This window comes from Leiobunum rupestre, chromosome 2 (assembly GCF_980474605.1).
Source record: "Leiobunum rupestre chromosome 2, qqLeiRupe1.1.hap1, whole genome shotgun sequence".
NCBI classification, from domain to species: Eukaryota; Metazoa; Arthropoda; class Arachnida; order Opiliones; family Sclerosomatidae; genus Leiobunum; species Leiobunum rupestre.
The window spans coordinates 62,017,810-62,034,677 of NC_143385.1; the positions used below are offsets into that span (position 1 = coordinate 62,017,810).

Genomic DNA, 16,868 nt, shown 5'->3' on the forward strand with positions numbered 1-16,868 from the left:
TCATTCTCCTCTTTGCTGACGACTCAAAGCTCTCTCATCGCCTTCGGACTATTTCTGATTGTCACGACCTTCAGTCGGACCTTGATAGGGTTGCCCTCTGGGCTAGGTCGCGCGGCCTCTCCTTTAATGAGGCAAAGTGCTCTGTCCTCCACCTGGGCCACAAGAACCTTAATTTTGTTTACACCTTAAATGGTACCCCACTTAATACTACTCTTTCGGAGCGGGATCTGGGTGTGCAGGTCGACCCTACCCTAAAATTCTCCAGTCATGCTAACAAAGTTGCCAAACGTGTCCGGACGATCTCTGGTTTAGTGCGGCGGAATCTATATTTTCGGTCGCCCCTTCTCGTTAAATCGCTTCCAATTTTTGACTATTTGGACCCGCATCTGACCACCGACCAGTTGGCACTGGAAAAGGCTCAAAATAAATTCACTAAATTAGCTACCAAATTTTCATCGCGACCTGCTCCTGCCCGATTAAAAGCCCTTAAATTACAACCTGTTTCAGCGCGTCACAAACTTAATAATCTGTGTCTGCTCCATAAATTTTTTAACAACAAATTAGATCTAGGTTTCTCTGATTATTTTTCGCTAGACACAGATAACCGCACTAGAGGTCATTCCCTTAAACTTAAGAAACCTCGTGCCAACACAGCTTTACGCCTTAATTGTTTTGCCCACTCAGTAATTAACGATTGGAATAAGCTCCCGCAGGATATTGTTGCAATAAACGACTATCATAAATTTAGAACTGCTGTAACAGACCACCTCGCATACCATCCCTAGTCTGTATGTCTGACGTACCTGTAATTTTTTTTTTTTATTATTTCATTTTTTATATAATTGTATGTATTTTCTTTTTTTATTTTGTTACTTTATTGGTAATTTACTATACTGTTTCTTTCTGTCAATGCCTGTGCCGGATTCGGCTTGGTTGGCAAAGTTCCTTTCTAAATAAATAAATAAACTACTTTCTTTAATTTTTAATGTTTGTTTTTATCTCTTTTTTTTTAATTTACTTCTGTTAATGATTGTGCTCCCACATTTTATTGTAGGTGATGCCGCTCCGTTTTTGAAGGAGTGTGTGGTACGTTTGTACAATCGAAAAATAAACCTTTAACCATGTGGCGGCCACCACCGCCTTACTACCTCTGCCTCCACTATTGAATTTTTTTCGCCTAACGGGTCCCCTCCCCATGTAGTCAAGACTGTCAAGCTATGGATTGCCCAAGGAATATTATCCGTAAAAGAATCTATACCTTACCAAGATAAAAAAATAAAAAATTCTAGACAACAGATTTTAAAGTAAAAATAATTTTAATCATTATAAACAATTATTTACAGAGGGACTAGCTATGATTAATCATCACCATCGTTTGTATCTTTACGTAAATTAAAATAATCTATCATTTCGTCATTTTCTTCTTCATCAGCATCAAAATCCTGAAAAATAAAAAGTTAGGTATTGTTAATATGCATTTTTTTTTTAAATTACCTTAACTTTAACATCAGCATCTTCACCAAACTGAATAGCATTATCTATAGTCATTAAAACATCTCCAATATTTTCTTCATCTTTAAGATTGAATGGTACAAATTGAACTAAACTATAGTCATCAATCTGAAAGGAAAATAAAGCATAAAAACAAAATCAAATTCCTTAACGCTATAAATCTTACAACTCTGGCAATAGCTTCGGTCAATCTTCGATGTTTATCACCCCATTTATCTCCTTCCAAATCTTCCGTTAGTAACAAATCGGTTTCTAATTCTGTAAAACTATTGTACAATTGTTAATCTCCTTAACATGTAGACTAAAATGTCTACTGTTACCGTGTTATGTTACTATGAGCTGCTGGATTTAGTAAATCCATTTTAGACAATAGGTTAATATGGGGTGTTTCTAAATTAACCATTGTTGCTAAAGCCGTCATTACTCCTGACATAAATTTAGACGCTTCCACCATAAATTGCGAATCCAATAGAAATACTGTGACGATTCGGAAATCAATATTTTGTAGAAATGTAATCAACTCTTTGATTACGTTTAAATGTGTGTAAAGTTCAATTTGGCCTTTAAATGATTAAATGAATTAATAAAGTTATAGAATTAGCTATGTTAGACTATGTAACTACCTGGGCAATCAAACAAAATATAATCATCGTCATCATAGCCTAATTGTTCTTGTAACCAGTCAGGATTTTGCATTAAAAATCTATAAAATGTCCATTAATTTATCAATAAATTATGTATTTTTCAAAATACAGTAGAAAATTACTCCAAACAAAATACAAGTCCTCCATTTGGGCCATATTTTAAATCCTCATCTTCCATGACATCATCGAGATGTATAAGCTCCCTTATATCTTGTTTTAAATAAATTATCTAAGTACCAATATAAATCAAATTATATGAGGTTGTTGAATTACCTGCTATGGGCTGGTAGTCAAATTCTTCAGCAGCTGGATCTAAATTAACAACTCGAATGACTCGGTTTTCAGCTTCAGCATGCCGAACAATAGCACTGCAGTATGTAGACTAATCATTAAATATTATGTTAATATAAGCCATATTAAGTTACAAGTTTACTATTACCTTTCCTGATCCTGCCGGACCAATTACAACTTGGCCGTATCTCATATTTGGCAAATAAATTCCAAATTTTATACAAAACCGAAATACAACATGTGCATTTACAGATAAGCAGTCTAAACACGTTTTATATTTAAGCAGACGAAATAATTTAAAGATGTGTCACAGCGTTGCCAGACGTATGATAATTATCGTAGATGTCGATAATTTCGATTTAGTTTGTGGGGCGTACGATATTTTGAATGGCGTACTCAGCTTGCGCGTTTAAAACTGTGAATTTTCAATCGGTCGAATTTTAAGTGGAATTAAAAAATTTATTTCACAGGTTTAACGTCAATATTTCACAGAAAATTATAATTTACTGCCAGCTAGGAGCAACAAACACCGGGAGAACGCAGTTAGCCTTTAAACACGCTAACGAAGGGTTGTGTATGAATTTCATTGGACGAGCGTCACGAGGCTTTACGCTGAACGTTTTACGGGCGGTGGGGAAGACAATTTCCAAATTTTCCCTTTCCGACGGCAGCAGGCGCTAAAGCGTCTAGCCAATGAAAAATGTACACAAGAAAATCAACGAATTTTGACGGGTTGCGTTCTCCTTGTGTGGGGTGTTGTGTTTGTTGCTCCTAGCTGCCAGGTTTCAGGCGAACGATAATGTTTTTCTGAAATCAATTAAGTAAACTATATTGGCTGTAGTACGATAATTTGATTTTCAGGAACTGGCAACGCTGCCAAGTGACCAACTAATCAGCGTACGTTTCTAAATTCGCACTTCCGTTTCAAAATCAAAATGGCCGAATGTCCAGTTGACACTTTGAGCGTACGTTAAATTTTTTAAACCTTTCAACTTTAATGAAAATTATAAATACATTTTAAAGGAATAATAAGTAATGCAAGGTATTGTAAACTCAATCTATTATCCTTATTTTAATTGTAGTTTGATCAATAATATTCACTCTAGGTGAAAGTGGCTCTAGCCCGTTTTTAAGCCTTGGCTTATTATGTGTTACCGGAACTGACGTAACAAATTACCCAATCTTATGGGCCGAACATAAGCCCCGGAAATGATTGAAATGTGTTCTTTTCGTCGAATGTTATTTTTAATTTTAGCTCTTCTAGTTTTGTGTATAGTTATTGTAGTTGTAGAGAATTATTTAACACCTAAAAGGGCTATTTCACATAGTGAAAGAAACGTTAGTGACAGTGAAGATAATAAAGAAATGATTGTAAAACCTTCTGCTGCACCAAAGATTGACAATGATTCCACATCAATTACTGAAAATTGCTGGAACAAAGAAGACTATTACGTCAAACAGGAATGTGTACCTTGTTCTCAGTTTGAAAAGAAAAGTGGTCATATAAATGCTTGTTCTTCAACTGGTTTTAAGGAAATTATTTCCTGTGCCAAAACTGGTGAAGTTCATCGAAGTTGCAATAAAATTCCCCATTTGGAGGAAAGGAAATTTTGGATTTTTGAAGGAACCATGTTTGGCCTTGGCATTTTAAGCGCCCTGTCTGTTATATTTCGCCAGAAAACTTTGGAAAAAAGAACTATCAACAAAATACACCAACAGATTGCTGCCGGAGTTTAATTTTCATAACGAATGTTAATATATTTACATAACCTATAATTTGCCTAATAAAATATTGCGTTAACATCGTCGTTTGTACTAAAGTCTAAAAGTTATTTCCTTATTTTGAATTTTGCGCTCGCCCTTTATTAGTGATGTCATCAGTTGAATTGTCTGCTCTATTAGAGAAATTTGCGTTTCGTTTCGATTTCTTCATTTTCGCCGCCTATGAAGTTTACTTTTAATTAACAAATAAAAATAGTATTAACTGTTATTAAAAGGAAAATAAATACAATGCCGGTAATTATTTTTATTTATCCTTACGAGTAGTAAATACTTTATAAAATTTATACGTTTAAATAAACCCTTCGATTAATGATAAGCCTTGGTTTTTCTTTTTAAAAAAAACCTTGAATAGTTAATATTTTTATATTAAAAGGATTGAAATAAAATTATCCTTATTGTTTTTCAGGCGTATCACTCTCAATTTACAAACCCTCCACAATTAGTGGGTAATATGGCTTTACTACCAATTCGAACACAGTTTCGTGGTCCCGCCCCTAAACAGGAAAGTACAGAAATGGATATCATAGATGAAGCCATTTACTTCTTCAAAGCAAATGTATTTTTTCGTACATACGAAATTAAGGTATTGGAACGTTGTTATAACTTTCAGTTAAATGGAAAAATTAAGAAGAAAAATAAATTAAATATTTTTAACAGAGTGAAGCGGACAGAGTTTTAATATATTTAATCTTGTATATAACAGAGTGTCTTAAAAGGCTGCAAAAGGTAGGCATTGCCATTTATGTTAAATTCTGCGGTGTGAAAACTTGTTGTTTTGATTTATAGTATCAAAGTATACAAGAAATGTACACTCTTGCAATCAGTCGATTTGAAATTCCCGGCGAACCTGGGTTTCCTTTAAACGCTGTTTATTCCAAGCCGAGTTCTACACAAGAAGCGGATACAATGAGGCAATATATTCAACAACTTCGTCAGGAGTGTGGAGTTAGAATATATGAAAAGGTTTTTGATGGTGAATCAGGAAAGCCTAATAAGGTAGGAATTTCTTTAGTTCGACTTACTGTGAAAAGCTTATAGAACTTCTGTTGGTTTGTTTTTAAAATTTAGCGTTATTTGGCATGAACAATTCTTATAAGTACCTGATAAATTTCAAAAACTAAAATTTTCAACTTGCGCTGGCTTAAGTATCTTTTTTATTTGCTACAGAATCATTAAAATTTCAAATTATATTAGGCATTTCAATAAACGCTTGCACTTAACCTTGATTGTGCAATAGCTCTGAAAATCAGTTCGGTGATAATTTTTCCTAATTGACATACATGGTAATCAGTAGCGTAGCCAGGATTTGGTTTCTGGGAGGGCACACAATGAAAAAAAAAAGAAATGTACATACAACCATACGTTTTGGGGGGGGGGGCATGTGCCCCCCCTGGCTACGCCACTGATAGTAATTATATTACTTATCAGTGGCGTAGACAAGGGGAGGGTTTCAGTGTCCAAATCCCCCCTTTGGTGTAACTAGCTGTACTATAATTTAACCCCCTTCTTGACCCCTATCAGATATTCTACATATGGCGTTTTCCATTGGAGTCCTCTGAGCGCTCCTAAATATAAAACGTGTTCCATTGGGACAAAAAGGGCAACTCCAAAAAGGAGGCACGTCTTCCATTGGCACTGTTGCTCCCTCGCGGATTGATCCGAGCTGCCCCAACTCGAGGAACGGGGCAACCAAAAAAGAGCAATTTTTAAGCAAAGTGACTCCGAGAAAAATTCGTATTCCATTGGGAGGGCTGGAAGTCTAGTCCTCCGAGCACCTAGCGGAGTTCTCCGTGGTAGAGCGATGACGTAGAAGGCAAATCCGGATCACGCTCGGAGCAGTCCCAATGGAAAACGCCAATAGTGTGAATTCCTCCCTTGAAGGATTTCTGGCTATGCAACTGTTACTTATGATGATATGCAACAAGTGTTTGCTTTTAACCAGGTACTTTTTTGACACATTAAGGCTTAGCAAAAACACTTAGTTCTGTGTCCAGGCGAACAGTTTCCATTATCTGAACAAGCATTATATCAACAGTATCTTGCAGGTCCTGGCTTTTATAAATATTACTTCTTGGGGATTTCCTTGAAGATGTTTTATTGAAGGGCCTATTATTACTCCTTACCAAACTGAAAGAGTGTATGGAAGTGGGAATCTGGGAGATAACCTTATCTAAAGATCAGTTGTCACCGCAATATTTAGAGATTTAGTTTTGAATATCTTTAATTTTTGTTACACGTTTAACTTTGAACCTAAAAAAAAATTGCAACTTCAGCTTGAATGCTGCTTGATTATAGTTCCAATAACCCAATTTACAACATAATTTTAAATCTTATTTTTCATAGTGGTGGCTGTGTTTCGCTAAGAGGAAATTCATGGATAAGAGTTTGGTTTAAAACACCAACCAAACCAAGAAAAAAGTCAAACATTTTATTTCAAAGTTTATTTCAGCAGTAAAATTTTTCTTACAATTTATTTGACCAATAAAATATAACACCATTTTTTTCTATCTCAAAAAGGTGTGATAAAATATCTCTTTCGCGCGTTATATATACTTACGAGAGTTTAGAAGAGAACTTTTATTTAAAATTTACAATTTACGAAAAAACCCTTTAGTTCTTTTTTTTGCAATACCAAAATAGTGTTCTTAACCACTTTTTTTTACAAATTTTAGTGGTAAATTTATATAATATTCACTATTTGGGAAAATTGTTGTTTAAAATAGTGGAATGATAAAAAAAAAGTTTTTTCGTAATTATTAATCTTTATATAAAACAATTGGGGTGAATTTTGTACAAAGGCTGTGAAAGTATTGAAACTTAAAACTAAAATTACAAATGAAAAATGTATTCGATTACAATTATGAGATTATATCAGTTTTTCTGCCCCATACAGGAATATTTCCTACTTGAAATAAATAAGCAGATAATTACAATTTTGTTTGCCATAATAAATTGGCTCGTTTAAATAAGTTGTTTCTATGTTTTGAGTTTATAGCAACTCTAAAACAAACTAATTAAAATGAACATTAAAAAAACTACAATAAAACAAGAAAATCATTTCAGTGGAGAAAAGAATTATTACTATTTAAATAAATATAATTGATAAAATTTTTCTGTTCAGTGGGGGGGAGGGAAAAACTGCTTATAAATCTCAAATATCGCATAGATATGTATTTAGCGTTAATCTTTAATTTTACCAGTCCGTAACCTCGAGCGTGTGTTAAAGCTTCGCGTGACAGCGGCGCGACAACTCGACACATCTGTCCAACTATGAGGTTTTAGTTGCTTAACTGGGTTTGGCTGTGTATTTGGGCTAGTATCGTCACTCCATTTGCGTTTGGTAACCCCACCCGGTTTGGTTACTAGCACATTCTCGCAAGTTTCTTTTGCATGCTCAACATTGGCATTATTCGCCTCTCTTTGACTGCTGCGTAAAATCTTTGTTGTAACAACATCGACTTTTTCCTCATTCAAAACTTTAGTGTTATTTTCATCGCTAATTGGGTCGGCTTTAGCTTGCGTAGTGGTGTTTAAGGATTGAGCTATATCTTTTTGCGGAGACACAACATTGTTAAGTTCAACTTTGGGCTCTTGCGGTTTCGGGGTTTCCGCAAAGGGAGAAAGGCTGATAACTTTCCGCAATGTTGCGCATTTGAAATGTGAACAATTCGTATCTTTACATGGTTTAAATGGATTTTCAGGGTTTAACAAAGGAAACTCCGGCGGACGGCCTGAATCGCACGAGGGATAACTTTCCTTATCCGGAACTTTGCCACTAGTTCGGTTTAGAACAATGCGTTTTGGGGTTAGCACCACTGGTTTGGGCAGTATTAGATTGCGAACATCTGTCGGACTTGGTGTAAAGCGCTTCTTATCCTTGATTTGAGCATCTTCGGGTTTGGTAGCTGAGTTCGAGGTTGTTTTTTTCAAACTGCGGTCTTCTTCTATTTCAGGAACAACTAGTAATTAAATTTTTCCTCAATTAGCTTCAAATATTATAATAATAAAAGACTAAGCTACTACTCGAGACACCATAATAAGCCCAAGACAGCTACTGACTTTTAATGCCATTAATCTATAAGAAATCAGGAAAAGTAGAGTTTTTACCAGTTGTATTGGCATCATCAGGATCCTCCCGTGGCCTCAACTTTTGCATAACTCGTTGTCGCATTAGAACTTCACGCTTTGGAGGTCCTGGTGGGTCCAGTAAAACAGTCACAACACTGGTATTATCGGCTCTCATTTTGAAGCCATACCACAGTTCTAAGGCACGATCTACTAATAACTTGGATGGATTGCTCGCAGGTTTATTCTATCGAGAAGGAAAAGTAGGTTAGATTTAACCATTGTTTAACTACGTTTTAATCTTACAATTGACAACTGGTCTGTTTCTAAAATTAACTTCTCATTGGCCAGCTCTGTATCTTGTACAATATTCACCGCATCTTGAGGCGAAAGCATGTTCCATAAACCATCAGAAGCTAGTATGATACATCTGTCTCGTTTTGGGTCTAATGTTATCATACTAACATCGGGCTCAGGGCTGACTACAAACTCTCCCTCTGAATAATTGTAACTCCACAAATCGCCTAACGATCTCGCAACAGCCAAAAATGGGATATGATCTACTCGAGTACTTCTCCGGATTGGACCTTGATGTCCAATACGTGGTCGGTACCACACCACACGATCAACACCAGCTTTATTCATCACTTGACCTCCTGCATTGTATATTCTTGCTCTCTCGGCGGGTGTTTCAGGCTTGTGATCTTTGGTTAATGGCCGAGCTTGCCATGTCTGTTTATCTAAAATTAATACAATAATTATAATTAAACCTTTAAGTGCATAATTATTTTGGGTCACATACCTGGACAGTGTGTTCCCAAAACTATTTTAGAATCTCCAACATGTCCTATGTACATTTTACCTCTACGGATAAAAGCTACGCTCGATGTTGTTCCAGATGTACTAGGTAAACCCGACATCGTTTTGGGCCATTTCGCTGGAAATAATAATTATAAATGCGATGACGCAATCGTTTGTTTACATTTCAGTGTGAGTCAATGACCAAAAGCTGCTTTAAAATTGAACTTTATCCATAAATAAGTAAATTTGGTTTTTGGGTGTGAAAATTGTGTTTTTGAATATATAAGGTAAAAAAAAACTTAAACCGTGTATAATTAAGTAAATTATGTCTGTAAATAAAAATCTGGGTAACGTTAGGCTTAAGCAAAATGGGAACGCGCAAGGCATGACGGGAAAGGCAGACCCCGCGATGTCGACGTTTCCTTAAACGAGAATTTAGGCCTAGCAACAAGGGTATGTATACGTTTTGAAACTTGATTACGTGCTTTTAAACTTACAAACTTCTTTCCACATGGCCAAATGGGTAGCCAAGAAGCCTTCCCTGATGGCTCGTAACACCAATTCGTCATCATCTGACCAAAATATCTTTTGGCTGACGATATTGTCCATCAAATGCTCTTTGGCAAATTGGGCCGCCTCTCGACCTCCATGGCCGTCGAATATCCCAAAATAGGCATATTCCAAATCTTTCTCGTCTTCCGTTTGTTGATAAGCCACCACAAAAGCATCTTCCATGTACTTACGACCTCCTTGATTGCAATGTCCAGTAACTCGTAAATTAATTCCAATCGTGGACGCCATCGCGAAATTAATTTAACTTGGGAAATTACACTAAGTTTTCCGCCCTCGGTCCTCCTCGTTCCGCGTTCAATTTTGGATAGACGTAAGCAGTCCAATCCAGCGACGTGATTGGCTCAGAGCCCGTTGTGACGTAACTCCGATTAAGGGATCTAACGAACGGGCCCTAGCACGCTACTTGCGTTCCAAAATCAAATAAGTCAAAAAGTTGAATTTAAAAAAATATTTAAATATATAGTTAAGTAATTTACAGTAAAAAATGTTATTGTTTCATAATTTTTAAAACTGGTAAAAAAACGGCAATTTTGAAACTATATGGGCACTATTTTTGAAGGATGTAATTCCTTCCGAAAAGCGCCAAAACATCAAACGCCAGTGAGTCATTTTACTTGGTTATGGAACTAAGGAAGTCAAATCGCAAACAGAAATGGCGCCAAATTCTCGGCGTGTTTTTATTTTGTTACGTTTCTTCTATATTCTATTTCAAATTTCGAATATTTCGCGCTAGTCAGTCGTATTTTACTGACATAAGCCAATTGGTTGAGTCGTAAACAGAAATATAATATTTATTATTTAATGATGTGCTTGCATTTTCGTTTGTATTTGGATATAAAAATTTTGCAATATTTGCGATATTCACAAGTTCAAGACTAATAAACAATCAGTTCAAGACTGTTTTGTATATTTTTCAAGATTTTTATCTTCTGATTTGTCCATTTATCCAATTCGTAACTTGTATATATTTCTTATCGGTATAAAATTGTAATCTAAATATAATCAGAAATTAAATGAAATTGTAATCTAAATATAATCAGAAATTAAATGAAATTGTAATCTAAATATAATCAGAAATTAAATGAAATTGTAATCTAAATATAATCAGAAATTAAATGATATTGTAATCTAAATATAATCAGAAATTAAATGAAATTGTAATCTAAATATAATCAGAAATTAAATGAAATTGTAATCTAAATATAATCAGAAATTAAATGAAATTGTAATCTAAATATAATCAGAAATTAAATGAAATTAAATTTGTAAAGAAACGAAATGCAAATTTAAGTCTCAAAGAAAATCGAGCCCTTATTAGTTAATAGGTTTGCTAGATCGTTGATCGTGTTGTATTAATTTTCCCGCTAAGCTGGCTCTGCTTTGAAATATTTTGATAATTATCAACGGTTTTGGGAAGGGAAAGGGAATGTCTGAGTCACGTGATAGAAGGGGAGGAGTTACCTGAAATTCGACCCGAATTTTTGAAACTATTCTCTGAAATTATAGTATAAAAGCCCAAAAATTATATAAAATGAATTTTCTAGAAAATTACAGTATACAAGTACGGCCAACTTTGATTACTAGCTTTAGCAAGGTAGTACTTGATCATAGTTGGCCGTAGAACTAGGAAGTAAGTAATTATTATATATCAGCATATGTAACATAATTACTCATAAGTATGCCACTAGCTCTATTTCTAATTCACTAACGGTTTGTTTCACAGATATTGCGTCATCCGTACCCTACGTAATATTTGACGTCATATTCGACGTCATCGAATCTCAAATTTTGCAAAATAAAATCGCGGAAAGTAGTTTGAAATTGCCATTCTAGCGGTACTATTCCCAATTCAATGATACGTACGGTATTACCAAAAGTTCATTTGCGACCGAAAAGAGTCCAGGGGGGCGATTCTGTAAAAAACGATTGGGAATTCGATCTCGATACCCTATACCATGTCGAAATCGACTTCGACAATTTGCATTGATTTATGCTTATTCGAAATCTTTACCGAATACCATTCGTCGAGATCTCGAAGTTCGAAATCTAGTTTTCGATCGAAAATTGGATTTCGAATGTTTACAGAATAGGCCCCTAGGTGGCGTAACTGCGCTAGCTTCTCCGCACACCAACGTAGCGATAGTTTTCGGTCGCGAATAATACTACATATCTTACAGGCAACATGTAGATTCCGTTCCGGCCAAACCGCGGATGTGGACACAGCAGCACGGCACAAAATTTTACGCGTGTATTTCTTTTCCGAACCATGTAAAATCTAGGTAAAATGTTAACATTGCTCTGCATGGGAATATGTTCTAATTAATAAATAATTTTTGTGACATTTTTAGAAACTCGCTACATGTTTTCTTCCATTTGGAAAAATCAGCGGAAGCCTGAAAAGTTACATAATATGATAATAATAATAGTTTTATTCATCAGGTAAAGAAAGCTATACACTTATTGAGCCCTGACCACGCGAATACAATCGAATGGAAATAAGCACTGTTATAAATTGTTTTTTTTTCAACCTATGAGACCGTGTTAGCACCAACCACGACACTTGTCCAAACGCTTTAGTCCCATTCGACCGAAATCAGATTCGACCGAAGGCGGTTTTTGAGGTGTCCCATTCGACCGAATTCCGCCGAAACGTGCGGTTTTTATGTGTCCCATTCGACCGAACGCTGCTATATAAATTGGCTTTTGCTATGTTTTCAATTTAGTTACTGAAGTCGTTTGCAATGGAGCGGATAGCTAATAAAGGAGGGTATTTATACATCAATAATAATTATTTATTCCGTCTTAATCTCAAAATGAAGTAGCACTCTCCCTACTAGATGCAGTAGCTATGAATTTAGCTATGCCATTTTAATATCTTTGTACTATGCATTTATTTGAAAATAAAATGGAATGAGCATGAATTATATTTTTATCTTCACCTAGTCAAGAAAAGTAACTGAACCAAAACTGAAATAGTAAACTTAACCAACTCTAACCTAACCTAACCTAACCTAACCTAACCTAAACATGGATCTTCGATAGTACATACCTTATAAATAAAATACCAAATCACCCCGCCGATTGGGCTACATTTTAAAATTCTTTCGGTCGAATGGGATTTCGGTCGAATGGGAATAAACGGTCCAAACGGGCCTTAAAGGCAGACACGGAAGAATTTATTTTCAGTCGTTAATCACCCGTTGGGTAAAGAAGGTACGCCGAACCGTACTAAGGCAACGCCGTTTAACAATGGTGGGGGCTTTGCGCCCGCTCCATTTAATATAAAAAAAATGCCAAGCAGGTACATCATATGGGGAACAAATAAGTTTGAAGGTCTCCACAAGGTCCGTGTGAAGACGCCTATTTTGAAGAGTCAGGAGGTGAAGGCGCTTGAGGCGATCAGGGTACGGGACGTTACGCAGCCTAGCAACAAGTTTTGTGGGCTTACACTGCACACGTTTCAAGTTCTCAATATCTTTCACCATAAGGGGTGACCAAATACTAGAGCAATAGTCTAGGTGGGGCCTAACGTACGTACGGTATAAAATTTTGAACGACTTTTCACTGAAGTGAGAGAATGAACGTCGTAGCATGTATAGTGCACGTATGCCGCGAGCCGGAGCCACCTTGCTACGCGCAGCCCCAAGCAACTGGCCCGAGAGCATGACCCCGAGGTCACGAACCACCGCATGAGCCTCAATTGCCCTGCCGGCCAACTGATACTGAAAGTTGGGGTTCTTCGCACCACAGTGGAGTACCATCGGTTTAGTGGAGTTGAATCCATTGGAGGAAACCCAGGAATCCAAGGCAGTAATATCTCTCTGGAGGGCTTGTGCATCAGGAAGGGAAGCGATCCTGTGTCCAACCTTATTGTCCTCCGCGAAAGGTTTCAAGAGAGACTCCTGATCAGCTCGGGAGACGTCATTGATGAAAATGACGAATAGAGTGGGGCCAAGAACAGAGCCCTGAGGGACGCCACTATTAACCTCAGACCAGGCGGAGTAGACTCCCCCAAGTACTACCCGTTGGAGCCGACCGTCAGAAAGTCGGCAATCCAGTTGACTATCATATATGGTACTTCGATAATTTCCAATTTGCGGATAAGCAGTGAATGAGGGACAGTGTCAAAGGCTTTTCTGAGGTCGAGATAAACGAGGTCAACCGAGTCCCCACTGTCAAGCCATTGAGTAACATCTTCCAAAGTGGCCAGGAGGTTCGTGAAGCGAGACCGTTGTAATAGAAAGCCATGTTGGTCATTGGAGAAGAATGAGCGCTTAGTAAGGAAGGAAACCACCGTATCACGAACGTTAGCAGGATAGGTAAATGAATACTTCCCTCGTAAGTAAGAAATATGTTGTTCACTTCTGGTACTACGCGAATCACCGTTTGTAATGCGTCTTTCCCAAATAAAACTTAGTTTATCCCAAAAATGTTGACCTTTTTCACCTTGCTTTTTCCTTTTTGCTGATAAGCCTACTTGATCCGAAAATCTTCTTCGACTTCACCTCCCCGAAGGGCTGACCACTTTCTTAAATTTGTGTACACCGATTACAGCGAGTTTAGCCTTCGGCTGTGCTAAATCTGTAATCACAGTCAAAGCTATGGGCTGCTCCCGGAGTGCTCCAAAAACCGTTGCTCCTCGATTTGCTTTTTGCGTTTTAGGGGCGTGCCAATGTTTTTACGAGAGCGGGGGCAAAAACAATAAGCATATCAAAGGGGGCGTAGGGATAGTTCTCGGTCGCGAATAAATATTTCCGATTCGTGGCGACAATGCACTCTTTTTTGCGGTTTAATCCAATGCCTCCCGTCTCCCTTAACAATTTCCCTATCATTATACCACGACAGAATAATTATGTTTTTTTAATACATTTCTTTTGTATTAAGGATCCGATTTGTCGGTAAGCTCGGAAACTTTCTTCGGCCATTTTCGCGACTAAAGAATGCATGGATTTTGCATAAATACCACGATAGGCGCATTTATACAAAATAAATTCAGCAAATATTGTGTCTGCTTTTTCAGAGGGAAAGGCTATGGCAGATAGCGCATGCGCAGTCGTCCTTTTTATCTATAAGATAATTTACCCCCCTGCATGGTCACTTGCGTTGCCCTTTAATAAAAATGCGTACAAGATTCGGAATCTTAGAGTTGATTCTCGTTGATTCGAAAAATCATTTATTCCATTTGATTCCGCCTTGATTCCATGATTCCACTCTGATTCTTTCGTAATCCAAATTGATTTTTCTGATTTTACCTTCGATTCCGTGGATTCCTTCAAAAAACCGTTGATTCTGCTTGATTTCAAGATTCTGCTAAGATCCCAAATAGTCACAATTTTGCATAAATTCCGCATTTATCCCTCATTCTGATTAAGGTTATTTCTTTGTTTATATTTAAAGGGAACAGGACAGGAAATGCAATATTTTGCATTTTAAGGGATCCGCAACCTACGTACGTTGCAGCATTTGAAATTATCGGTCTGATAATGATGTTTTGTATCCCTCCACCAGCATCAGCGTTCACTACGTATTCCCACTACACCATATTTTAGCATTTTTCTGCAAATAGTTGATTTTATAAAATGTATTTACGCTTGCCCAGCTTGTTGAAATGTTGCCCTGGAATAGTTCAGCCAATCCTTAAGAATGAGTTCATACATAGTTTGCATCCCTACGTCATCAATGACGCAGTTCCAAGTATAGATATAAGAACCAAGAATAAATATTTAATTTGAGCAAGAATGAACGATTCTTTGCCGCCATTTTGAAGGTGTAGATTTCTTAGTAAAACGGGAGGGTTAACAGTTTCAATCATCTGTTTGCGGATTTTAATTATTTTCAAATGATTAAGGAATTATTTTCACGTTAAAAATGGTTATCTGCCTGGTTAAAAATTGTTCGAGTAGTTCAATTACCAAGGGAGAGCGAAAATTGTTTATTTTATTCGATAGTGAAGGTAATTGTAAAAAGGATGACCGCAAAGGCCTAACTTTGAGAAGCTTTGTTAACTTCTTTTCGTAGATATTTCTGTCGTAATTTGATATTTTATTTAAATAACCCGGCCTTGGAATCTTATCTGGCTTTGTTTAGGGCCCATTTAAAATTTTAAAGCATAAATCTAATACGTTTTGTAGCTTTGACGAGATTACCAACAAAATGGCTACCTATTTAGTAGCTACGCGCGAAATGGTTTGAATTTTTGATCGCCCTCCCAGTTTCCTTGGAGACCATAGGCCCCTCCCTTCGGTGCAAACTCTTTAGTGGGAGAGAAAACGGATCCACAGCTGAAGCGGGGAGGCAACATTTCAACAATATGGCCAAGGTTATTTTATAAAAAGAACTATTAGGTTGCAAATCTCTTTAAAACCATGATGATACTACCTAAAATAAAACGTGGGGTCAAACTTCACCTCTCTCGAAAGACATACGAGCCCCCCACCATCGCCAGCGTCCTTGGAAGGCTTACACCCCATCCCCTCACCGACCTCGTTATGGATTTGTAAACTACGTAGCAAACAAAAGAAAAAATAGACGAAGAAGCAAAGATTCAGTGGCGCCATCAAGCGGGCGCGATTCCGATTCATATTCTCCGTGAATCCGTGATTCACCGAAAAAGATTCCATCACTAGAGTTTGATTCCCGAGGTGATTCCATGATTCTGGTATGATCCCAGGTTCCTGAGATGATTCAATGATTAAAATTTGATACCACATAAGATTCCATGATGATTCCAGATCCGAAGATGATTCTTTGATTCCGGAAAAATTGAAGGTTCCCGCGATTCGGAATAGGCGAATCTGGGCCTGTACATGATTCCTTGAAGTGGGTCCCGGACCCCTCGTAGATTAGCCAAGGATCCTTGGATTAGTAAATGCCTTCTACAGAACAGCATATCTCAGTGCACGTAGCAAAGTCCGTATTCCGTAAAACGCGATTCTTTTTGGAATCTGCTATCGATAACACCACGAATTTCGGAGTACTTCGGGAAGTTCAGGAGCAGCACAAAGATAAACTCTTTAATTTTCGTCACGCAACAAGCTTGAACAGTTACATTAATTTTCCTTATGCTATTTATCAAAGTAACTCGTAATGAAAATTCCTTCTCCATAAAAAATTTTATTCGCCCCCGGGTGGGCTCGAACCACCAACCTTTCGGTTAACAGCCGAACGCGCTAACCAATTGCGCCACGGAGGCTCTGCCTC

At 37.1% G+C, this 16,868-nt stretch overlaps 4 protein-coding genes and 1 non-coding gene across 5 annotated transcripts; 2 read left to right on the forward strand and 3 right to left on the reverse strand.

Moving 5' to 3' along the window:
• Nucleotides 1–1,303: 1,303 nt before the first annotated feature.
• On the reverse strand, nt 1,304–2,702 carry LOC149958638 (GPN-loop GTPase 3). Its single transcript, XM_090164986.1, has 8 exons — nt 2,596–2,702; nt 2,430–2,538; nt 2,279–2,366; nt 2,136–2,215; nt 1,833–2,073; nt 1,679–1,778; nt 1,495–1,620; nt 1,304–1,442 (listed from the first exon to the last, which is right to left on the reverse strand). The coding sequence occupies exons 1-8, from the start codon at nt 2,638–2,640 to the stop codon at nt 1,359–1,361; spliced, it is 873 nt and encodes a 290-aa protein (XP_090021112.1). The 5' UTR covers nt 2,641–2,702; the 3' UTR covers nt 1,304–1,358.
• A 631-nt stretch (nt 2,703–3,333) lies between these two features.
• Nucleotides 3,334–4,248, forward strand: JTBR (jumping translocation breakpoint protein JTBR). Its single transcript, XM_090165984.1, has 2 exons — nt 3,334–3,489; nt 3,554–4,248. Exon 2 carries the CDS (start codon nt 3,657–3,659, stop codon nt 4,182–4,184), a length of 528 nt encoding a protein of 175 aa, XP_090022110.1. The 5' UTR covers nt 3,334–3,489; nt 3,554–3,656; the 3' UTR covers nt 4,185–4,248.
• Nucleotides 4,249–4,350: 102 nt separating this feature from the next.
• On the forward strand, nt 4,351–6,744 carry Arpc3A (Actin-related protein 2/3 complex, subunit 3A). Its single transcript, XM_090165985.1, has 5 exons — nt 4,351–4,463; nt 4,636–4,812; nt 4,887–4,955; nt 5,016–5,225; nt 6,573–6,744. Exons 1-5 carry the CDS (start codon nt 4,458–4,460, stop codon nt 6,621–6,623), a joined length of 513 nt encoding a protein of 170 aa, XP_090022111.1. The 5' UTR covers nt 4,351–4,457; the 3' UTR covers nt 6,624–6,744.
• On the reverse strand, nt 6,727–10,078 carry Pp2C1 (protein phosphatase 2C). The gene is made up of 5 exons (XM_090165983.1): nt 9,593–10,078; nt 9,097–9,231; nt 8,601–9,034; nt 8,337–8,541; nt 6,727–8,188 (listed from the first exon to the last, which is right to left on the reverse strand). Exons 1-5 carry the CDS (start codon nt 9,894–9,896, stop codon nt 7,410–7,412), a joined length of 1,857 nt encoding a protein of 618 aa, XP_090022109.1. The 5' UTR covers nt 9,897–10,078; the 3' UTR covers nt 6,727–7,409.
• Nucleotides 10,079–16,786: 6,708 nt separating this feature from the next.
• On the reverse strand, nt 16,787–16,860 carry TRNAN-GUU (transfer RNA asparagine (anticodon GUU)). The gene has a single exon. It is a non-coding gene; the product is annotated as a tRNA-Asn (tRNA).
• Between the last annotated feature and the right edge of the window lie 8 nt (nt 16,861–16,868).